General features: G+C 33.3%; 1 protein-coding gene across 1 annotated transcript; it reads left to right on the top strand.

Moving 5' to 3' along the window:
* Positions 1-2,546: 2,546 nt before the first annotated feature.
* LOC104234357 (caffeoylshikimate esterase-like) lies at positions 2,547-9,789 on the top strand. Its single transcript, XM_009787911.2, has 9 exons — positions 2,547-2,875; positions 2,972-3,162; positions 4,561-4,590; positions 5,714-5,840; positions 5,924-6,070; positions 6,315-6,445; positions 6,534-6,671; positions 6,937-7,035; positions 9,296-9,789. Exons 1-9 carry the CDS (start codon positions 2,830-2,832, stop codon positions 9,506-9,508), a joined length of 1,122 nt encoding a protein of 373 aa, XP_009786213.1. The 5' UTR covers positions 2,547-2,829; the 3' UTR covers positions 9,509-9,789.
* Positions 9,790-10,011: the final 222 nt, after the last annotated feature.

Raw genomic sequence — 10,011 nt, 5'->3', positions numbered from 1 at the left:
CACTTACAAAAGGCCTATCTAGAGAGGAAGTTGAAAGATCATCAAAGGGAATGGGGTTAAGGCCTAGGACAAGTGATCATGGCGGTAACTCTACCTAGCATATTAGAGATCCCAAGAGTTAGGTTCAAAGAGACCAAACAAAGTTATGAATGACGGTTCAACATTGTCAAATAACTCAACCCATTCTTGTGATGAAGATAATGTTTAGAAATCGAGGTTAAGCATTAAGGCTTTTTGATGAGTCAATAAAAAAACTTTTTAATGATTTGCTAAGTCTGGCAAGATATGACCAGATAGTGTGTCTATAGGATTACACGTTTAGAAATAACCTATATGAGTGTGAAGTGTAAGCCGCTTCAAGGGTAATGAAAGTAAATGCCCATTCTCTAAGCACTCATAAAACCAGGCGGTGTTCATGGCTGAAACGAACACGACCGTGAGAACGATAGATGGTTAAGGATTGATTGTGTGACTTATATTGTCTAGGTATATAACAAAGCTCGACGGTTCAAAGATATCAAATCTACCAATTGGCTGAGTATATCCGATATAAGTTCACTACGAAAAGTTCAAAGGGAAACCTACTTATCCAGATGCAATTAATTCTTGCATGTAAATCACGCACTCGTTCGTGCATTCCTTTATCTTATAGCAATTCTCAATTCATGTGGGGGATTGTTGGGTTTAAACTTGGGTAGCTTAAAATAAAGGATGAATGAGAAATGGAGGGAAAATGAAATATTTGAGTTTCCCTCCTTGGCAAAGGGATATTATCTCATATGGGAGGAAGAAAAGACTTTTGATTGGTATATATACAATTCTTCTTCTTCTAGCTCTTAAAGAGTTAAGAAGAAGGCAAGCCGTCGTCGCTTGCTCGGCTCGGCTTCGGATTAGGATTTGGTCAAAGATTGATTGATTAATCTTTTTAGACAAATTTTTTTCCAATTATTTAATTAATTAATTTCTTCCAATTTTTGGTACTAATACTCCGGTGAGTTAAATCGTTCTATCATGGGAGGATAATATTTCAGCACCTCGGGTACTTGAGGGGAATAATTTTCTTAAGGATACACTGTGCATTCAGGGGGCTCGATTTATTTCGAATTTTTTTCCAGATATTATTTCGACATTCTGTTGCTACTAACTTTCTGTTTCTGTTTCTATTTCAGAAAGTTTACTGTTTTTATTATTTATTACAGTAATACAGATTTCCCAACACTTATTTAAAAATTTTATTATAAAAAGTCACTTTACCTGAGTGATATTAGCTTTAAGAAAAAAAAACATTCAAATTCAGTATTCACTACTATCTTTTCTTTTTTTTTTTAATTTACTATTCTTGTATTTTAAGAACGCAAGCAAAGAAGAGAAGTCACAGAGGTATTTTAATTCAACATTCTAGGGCAGCTGTGGTGTAAAATCTTTTTTTAAAAGTTATTTTCGAAAACCAGAATAGTTCAAAATAGAATATAGATTTAAAAAGAGATAATTATTCTTTAAAACATCTTTTCCTTGTTACTACCCAAACAATAGTTTTCTTTCAAAAAATTTTTTAAGAAAAAACTGTTTTTTAAAAAATAAATCAAAACTAGATATTGAAGCCTAATTGGCGGTCAAAACACACACACACACACACATATATATATATATATATATATATATATTTTCTTCTATTTCCAAATTCCAGACTACCTATATTTATGGTTACATCCGTAGCTTAAAGGAAAATAGTTTAAGTTATTTATACTATATATAAAAGAAATCACTTCCAATGCAATTTAATTGGAGAGCAAGTTATCATTCTATGTTCAAGTCATATTAGTAGACTTCTTATGAAAAGTTATATCCCCTTCGTTTCAACTTACGTGAATTTATTGACTGGGCACAAAATTTAAGAAAAGAAAGAAAGATTTTTGAATTTGTGGCGTATGAGGCACATAAATTTTGCGTAGCTATAAGTTATTGTATAAAGGTTACTTCCTCCGGTCCACAATAAATGACTAATTTATTTTTTTATTTTGATCCAAAATAAGTGTCCATTTATATAATCAAGAAAAAATTCAATTTATTTTTCTAAAATTACACTTATGTACGTATCCCTAAAAGTTATTTACTCCTCATATTTGAAAAGAGAAGTAAGTGCTACTATAACTATGCTGCAATATTTAATTAATTAAGGGTAGTTTAGTCACACTTCCTATTTTTGTCTAGAAATTAATATTTCTTTAATGGGTGTGCCCAAGGCAAATTGGTCACTTATTATGGATCGGAATGAGTAATTATTTTCAAATAAGGAAATAGATCATTCTTTTTGACACGGATTATAAAAAAAAAAGTTCACATAAGTTAAAACGGAGGGAGCAATATAAAATATTGTTAGTATATGTTAATTATTATACTTTTTATGGTATAAAACTTGTAACAGTCAATAACTCAATACACACAATTTGAAGTCGAAAAAGGATTTAAGTGAACAGGTCCATATTCCTTTTGTCAACTTCCGAACAGGTTAAACAATTATACTACAGCTGTACTTATCAAAAAGAGACACTACTAAAGAAAGAAATTAGTAGCCATTGATTACAAAATCCAATTCACTACTAAAGAAAGAGACACTGTAATCACAGCTTACAGTCACCTTTCAGCCATTGATTACAAAATCCAATTCTTTACCAAAAATCCTCAAGACAGCATCAGTCTCAGATTCCACCACTCGTTCTCTCTCAATTTGTCAATTTACAAAGGAAAAGACTATAATTTTTTAAAAAATAAAATCCCACTAACAGCCTTATTAATATTAATAATTCTATTGATTACTATAATAATGTCATGGCCTTGAAGCCTGGGAAGTTTTTTAGGAGGCACTCAATAGATGGTATGCAAAGAATTTTTTCCTTCTTTCTTCAATTTCTTTTACTGACCCTTTTTCAAGATTTTTTTTGTTGTTTTTGTTTTTTTGGGGGATATGTAGCATACAGAACCAAGGAAGTCAATTCAGTGAGGAGTGAGAAAGCAGTGATGGGGAAGCCAGTGAAGTTTCAAGGTATAAGTGAAGAATTGCAGAAGATAATAGATGCAGATATGGACAACGTGGATGCCAGGCGTCGTGCTAGGGATGCGTTTAAGGATGTTCAGTTGTCAATTGATCATTGCCTGTTCAAGGTATTCTAACTGCTTCTAATTGAACAACTGTATTTTTATGATTTTAAGTAAACTTGAAAATGGTTAAATGGAACGACATGGACACTGAGGATTCATGTGGCCGACTCCAACTTGCTTGGGTTGTTATTGCTTGGGTTCAGTAGAAAATTATTCATAGTCAGCTTCAAGTTTGTATTTTTATTGCATCTGATTGAATGGACTGGATACAGGAGAATTTATATAGTCGACCCAACTAGTTTCCAATCGAGGTTTGGTAACTTATTCGAGAAAAGATAAGTTCGGATTGAGGCATAGTTACTTGTCAAAAAGAATGTTTTGAATTGAGCCATAGTTGATTGATTGAATAATTGACTGGACCAGCTATTATGTTTTGCTAATGTAAGTAGAAGGCGCCCATCATTTAAGACGATGCGATTGATTATTGGCAACAGGTTTTGCCTAAGTTCAACTGCAAAGGGATTGAACTAGTAGTATAGAACTTAAAATCTTGCTCTATAGACTGCTTGGTGAAGGTACTGCAACTCCTGCTTATTGAATAACTGTATTTTTATGATTCAAGTAAAATAGAAAATGGTTTATAATAGAAAAAGATTCAAAGTCAGCTTTGAAGTTTGGATTTTGATTGCATCTGACTGGACGGAAGAGAATTCATATAGTCGACCTTACTAGTTGGGGAATGAGGTGTAGTTATAAGCAAATTAAATTCGGAATGAGGCATAGTTACTTATCAAAAATAAAGTGTTTGATAATCTAGACATAGTCAATTGATTGATTAATTGACTGAACAAACTGTCATGTTTTATTAATGTCAGTCGAAGGCGCCCCTCATTTGACTAAGAGCTTGATTATTGGCAACAGGGTTTTTGCTTAAGGTCAACTGCAAAGGGATTGAACCAGTATTGTGAAACCTAAAATCTTGCTTTATAGACTGCACGTCCTGTTTAAATTTCCCCTCTTATCTTGATAGAATTGTATAAGTTCGGTGGATTGCAGATAGAGCATTCAGAATGCTAAAAAGTAAAAAACAGTTTCCAATGCCTATGTACACTTGCATATAATGAAGTATCTACAAATAGATCATCTCCAAGAGAAGGGATTCAAGCAGTTCAGTATTCATTGAAATTCACATATTGACCTTTAGCGATGGAAAGGGCATACAAGACTGACCATTCCCTATTTCTTTTCTTTAAGTAAACCTGTTTTCGTACGTGCAATTATCACCTTCTACATTAAGCTAGTTGTGACAGTTGAGACTTTTATGAACGCTTTTCTTTACCTTTCTCGTTTTTCTGTAATCACGGATAGCGCTCATATGGAACTGAATCCTTCAAGGAAGTGGCATGTTTCTTACTTGTTTTTTATGTCGATTTAATGATTGCTTATTTTGCTTTTGCACAGATGCCACATGCTGGAGTGAAGATGAATGAGGTAACACTTTTGCTCTTACATCCTCATTTTCCAGTCTTTTTGAAAATATTCTGATGGCTTCTTCTTGAAGCATCCTGTTTCTTAGCATAAACAAAAGGATCTGTTATGTAATTAGTTTTCTGTGTACTTTCTAGTGCAGCTAGATTATGAACTTGCCTTCTTTCCAATTTTCCTCTTTTAGCTAATATGAGATTTTTGTCCGAAGGGATACGGATTCCACAATCAGAGCTTTTAGTAAAATATTGGTTTTACTTCTTGTTTGGTGAATCGAGATCTATTATTGGAATAAAAGAATGACACATTAAGAAATTTTTTGGGTTTGGTTGCCATTCACACTTGTTTTGATCGTTAGTTGCCTTTCACTCTATTATTTAACTATTAACCTAGTTTTCACTTTATTGTTCACTTTCTATTGCTTAATATCCTTGGATAGGAAGTGATTAGTCGTTGAAGTTGTCAACTATAAACTTTATAGGTTATTCGTACTAACCTAAATGCTTTGGTTTTATTAGATTTTCATTGTCTGTAACGATAACTGTAAATCCGATAACATATCTTAGAAAATTGAACCTTGTACGGAAGAACTTCATAAAATTCAGAAAAATAGAAATGTTGCTGGACTGGATAGTTATAACGAGGGGTTTATTTTCATCATGATTATGGAGGATCATGTATATGAATATGTTAATTTTAGGACATCAAATGAACTTGGTTTCCAAAACATTGACTAATTTATGAGAGATCTCTTACTTTAAATGCGGTTAATGTCTCGTGTAAATAGTATGTGAGTATCACTTCAGAAATTTAAAGGGGAAGGAAGAGAATAACTCTGGAACGGTCTGTTTTTATTACAAAGTTTTAATTTTGTGAAACAAAATGGAATAATGGGAGTATTTATCTCAATCTCTTCAAAATGAAATGAAATTAATGGTAATTTGAGAAGAATGACTTGATTTGCCATGAATAAAATGACTGGATATTTGTCTTCCTTATTGTACCAAACGACCTGAGAAGAGTCTTTTATATCAGTACATGGTTCAGTTTTAGCATCCTATATTAGCATTAAGGTTTAATATTCATAGCTGATTTAAATTACATAGTGCTTTGAAATTTGGTGGTGCAGTCATATGAGGTTAATTCTCGAGGACTGGAAATCTACTCCAAAAGTTGGCTTCCAGAGACAAGTCTCCCAAAAGCTATGGTATATTTTTGTCATGGTTATGGTGATACATGCACATTTTTTGTTGAAGGTTTGTGATTGTCAAACACATTTTTAAATCTCGGACTAGTGTTTCAAGGAAAGATTGTTCCTGAAAGTTTCTCCTTTTTTTAGGCATTGCAAGAAAATTAGCATCGTCTGGTTATGGAGTATTTGCCATGGATTATCCTGGATTTGGTCTTTCAGAAGGTCTTCATGGCTACATACCAAGTTTTGACAAGTTAGTTGATGATGTCATCGAGCGTTACTCAAAAGTGAAAGGTACAACTTGCCTCAGTTACCCTCTTTATCAGTAACATCTTGGATTCTTATGATAGGTTCGAGACTCTAACCAAATAGAACTGTCTCCTGAGTCCTGACAAATGATGTCTCATATACATGCTGATATCATGACTTGCTTTGGGCAAGAGGTCCCAAAATCAGGAATCGGAAAATAACTTAATTACATCTTATTCTTCTTGACACACTACTGAAACAGCAACTGACAGTTAAATGCTGGTCGCAGAAAATGCAGAGATATGTAACCTGCCAAGTTTTCTATTTGGGCAATCAATGGGTGGAGCAGTAGCTCTGAAGGTGCACCTGAAGCAGCCCGATGCATGGAATGGCGCTGTTCTTGTTGCACCTATGTGCAAAGTGAGTTTGTGGAGATGATTCCTTATTCTTATTATTGCTTATTGTCTCAGATCCATGGTTTTGAGTGACGACTTGTATTGTTGTACAGCTTGCAGATGACATGGTTCCACCGTGGTTAGTAACACAAATTCTAATCGGTATGGCAAAATTTCTTCCAAAGCAAAAGCTAGTTCCGCAACAGGACTTAGCGGAGTTAGCATTCCGAGATGTGAAGAAGAGAGAACAGGTATGTGGTCTTTCTGCTCTGTAATAGCGCACAGTTCAAAGTATGATGACTTTAGGAGGACGGGAGAGAGTGATAGATACAGGATATTAGAGGTTAGTGTCGCTGGGTTTGTTTAGGAATGTCTAGTTACCATTAGCATCTCACTCAAACATGTTTTTGCCCAAGGGTATGTCAATTAGCTTCCAATACGAATAACTTGATTTATTAAACATAATAATTACACGAACCTGTTTCATGTTATGATGTAGTTTTCTTCTGCGTGCAGGCCGCCTATAATGTCATTTCTTACAAGCATAAACCCCGTCTACGAACTGCAGTGGAGTTACTGCATACCACCCAAGAGATAGAGAAACAACTAGATAAGGTATCACATGTTTCATTTTCTGTTTGTTGCAGTATAGAATATTACCCCCATATTAACTGTTTATTGTAAATAGGACCTTGTGCCTTTGAATATGCAAGTTAGTCCATAGTTGGAAACTTGAAATTCTATTATCGCCTGCGCATATCTTTACTGGGGTTATTAACCGTTTCTGCTTATTATAACTGTTTTGACTTTATAATTCATTCTAGATGGTATATCTTTTTCTGCTCTTGTAGTCCAGAAAGAGTTCAAGCTCATTTAGCTTGACAAATATTGTAAAAAAGTGTCCATAAGTATGACTCTTTCACGATTACCTTTTTGAAAAAGAGAGATTTTTGGAGAGGCAGGAACAACAACAATAACAATAAACCCAAATGTAATCCCACAAGTGGGGTCTGGGGAGGATATTATGTACGCAGACCTTATTCCTACGTTGTGCAGGTAGAGATGTTATTCCTGATAGACCCTTGGCTGAGGCAAGCATAAGCACAATAATTTAGAAAGAGAGATGCAGGAACCAAGAAGGAAAATATGCAGAACAATATCGTTATAATAATACACTGAAGCAGAAGTAGCATGAAAGAGAAGTAATCGCAATCTAGGAAAAAACAAAGAATAGTAATGAAGCTACTGGTATGGGAGGCAAAGACAACCTACTACTCTAATCTTCGATCTCCACACCTTTCTATCAAGGGTCATATCCTCGGTAAGCTGGAGATAAGTCATGTCTTACTTAATCACCTCTTCCCAATACTTTTTCGGCTTACCTCTACCTCTCCTCAAACCCATAATCGACAGCCTCTTACACCTCTCGGTGGCACCTATGCATCTCCTCATCACATGCCCGAACCATCTCATCCTAACTTCCCGTATCTTGTCCACCACAGGGATCACCCCTACCTTTGTCTGAATATCTTCTTCCCTTCTGGTATTGCCCACACACTGGGGGCAAAAAGAGCAAGAGAATACTGCTGGCGACCTTTGCTTATGCTAATTTCTTCAAATATACCTAATTTTATTACTTTTTGTTGCTTTTTATCCTAGTGATGCTGTTTGCAATCCAGGGAGTTAATTTTATCTATGGTCATTGAACTTTTGTGTTTGTTACCCAAAAGTCACTTTTTTTTTGTTACGTAAAAATCATTCAACTTTGTGTTCATTACACAAAAGTCACTTTTCTTTCTTTTGTTACACAAAAATCATTTTACTTTGCTCTAATTATCACAAAAGTTAGATTTTTACTTGAAAAGTCTATTATACCCTTGATATTATATAAACCTTCATATTTATGTAATATCTTCTATAGTATATACTATTTACTATATTTTTAACTATATATTATATTTATAAATAAAATAACTTAATATTATTTTATTTATTATTTTTATAATATATTCGTATATTTTATTTTTTCTTAACGCTAATTTTCAAAATATATTAGTAGCGTTATTAAATTTGTCAGTAACTTTAATAAATATTAGTAGAAAAATAAATCGGCAAGTACATTTCCGTGAGAAAATTCGCATGTAAACAAACAAAGAAAATGAGGAAAAAATCATATGTTAATCTCAAGGAAAATCCCTAGGTACTACATGCGAATTTAGCTGGAGATATTTTCTTGGGGATTTAATTACCTGGGCAATTGGTTATTTGGGAAATTAAATTACTAGAAATTCCGAAAAAACCCTCCAAAAAAATCGACCAAAGTTGGTTGGAAATTACCAACCAACTTTGGTCGGTCAATTAAATTCAAAAAAAAAAAAAAATTGCTGAAAAAAGTTGTTTTATAACGCTATAATATATCTTGAAAATTAAAGTTAAGAAAAAATTAAATATACGAATATATTATAAAAATAATAAATAATATAATATTAAGTTATTTTATTTATAAATATAATACATAGTTAAAAATATATTATATAGTATATAATATAGAAGGTATTACATAAATATGAAGGTTTATATAATATGAAGGGCATAATAGACTTTTCAAGTAAAAATGTGAATTTTATGATAACTAGAGCAAGGTAAAATGATTTTTGTGTAACAAAAGAAAGAAAAGTGACTTTTGTGTAATGAACACAAAGTTGAATGATTTTTACGTAAAAAAAAGTGATTTTTGGGTAACAAACACAAAAGTTCAATGATCATGGATAAAATTATCTCCAATCCAGGGTATTATATACTTTTCTCTAAGCTTATTCTTCGATAGGTTAGAAATCTAAAATAATAACTACTAACAGTTTTTATGATTTTGTAGGTCTCTCTGCCATTGCTAATCTTGCATGGAAAGAATGATACTGTTACTGATCCATCCATCAGCAAAGCGTTGTACGAGAAGGCAAGTAGTTCGGATAAGAAACTGACTCTTTATGAGGATGCTTATCATTCTTTACTAGAGGGTGAGCCCGATGAGATGATATTTCGAGTTCTTGGTGACATAATTTCTTGGCTGGATAACCATACTTCCTAAGTTAGTTCTCCAATTTTTGTTCTATATATTTTTTTGTTCTGTCCATTATTTTTATGGTTTAGGGAAACAAGGGGGGAGAGCTGAAATAAGAAACTACATTTATCCATTATGATTTACATGGTAGGATGAATTCATTTTCAACATGCACAGGGAAACAGGAGGATCTATTGATGCACTGAGAGTAATGCCCCTCCTCTCCCTCGATTTTTTGTTTTAACGAACCAATATTGAAGATTTGAATGTTTTATATGAAACAAAAAACAATGCATCTTTAGAGAATACTCTAAGCTTGAGGCCTTCTTATCTCTCTTTTCACGTGTGATGCGCATAAGCTTCAAAGGAGCTATTTCACTTCATTGGTGTGGGCGTAGCCACCCTATGTTAAGGTTGGTCAATCACACCTTTTGCTGCCGAATAATTATATTGTGTATATAAATTAAATATTATTTTATATGGTTATATATTATATTTTGAATACCCTTGATATAGTCGAGTGAGACAGT

Source organism: Nicotiana sylvestris, chromosome 2 (genome assembly GCF_000393655.2).
Source record: "Nicotiana sylvestris chromosome 2, ASM39365v2, whole genome shotgun sequence".
Lineage (NCBI taxonomy): Eukaryota > Viridiplantae > Streptophyta > Magnoliopsida > Solanales > Solanaceae > Nicotiana > Nicotiana sylvestris.
Note: the sequence above shows the minus strand (reverse complement) of the source record. Positions and strands in the feature narration are given on the sequence as shown.

Coding starts and splice junctions, on each gene's coding strand:
- LOC104234357 (XM_009787911.2), top strand. CDS start 2,830: ATGGCCTTGAAGCCTGGGAAGTTTTTTAGGAGGCACTCAATAGATG. Junction 5,841..5,923: donor ATGCACATTTTTTGTTGAAG/GTTTGTGATTGT, acceptor TCCTTTTTTTAG/GCATTGCAAGAAAATTAGCA. Junction 6,446..6,533: donor TTGTTGCACCTATGTGCAAA/GTGAGTTTGTGG, acceptor ATTGTTGTACAG/CTTGCAGATGACATGGTTCC.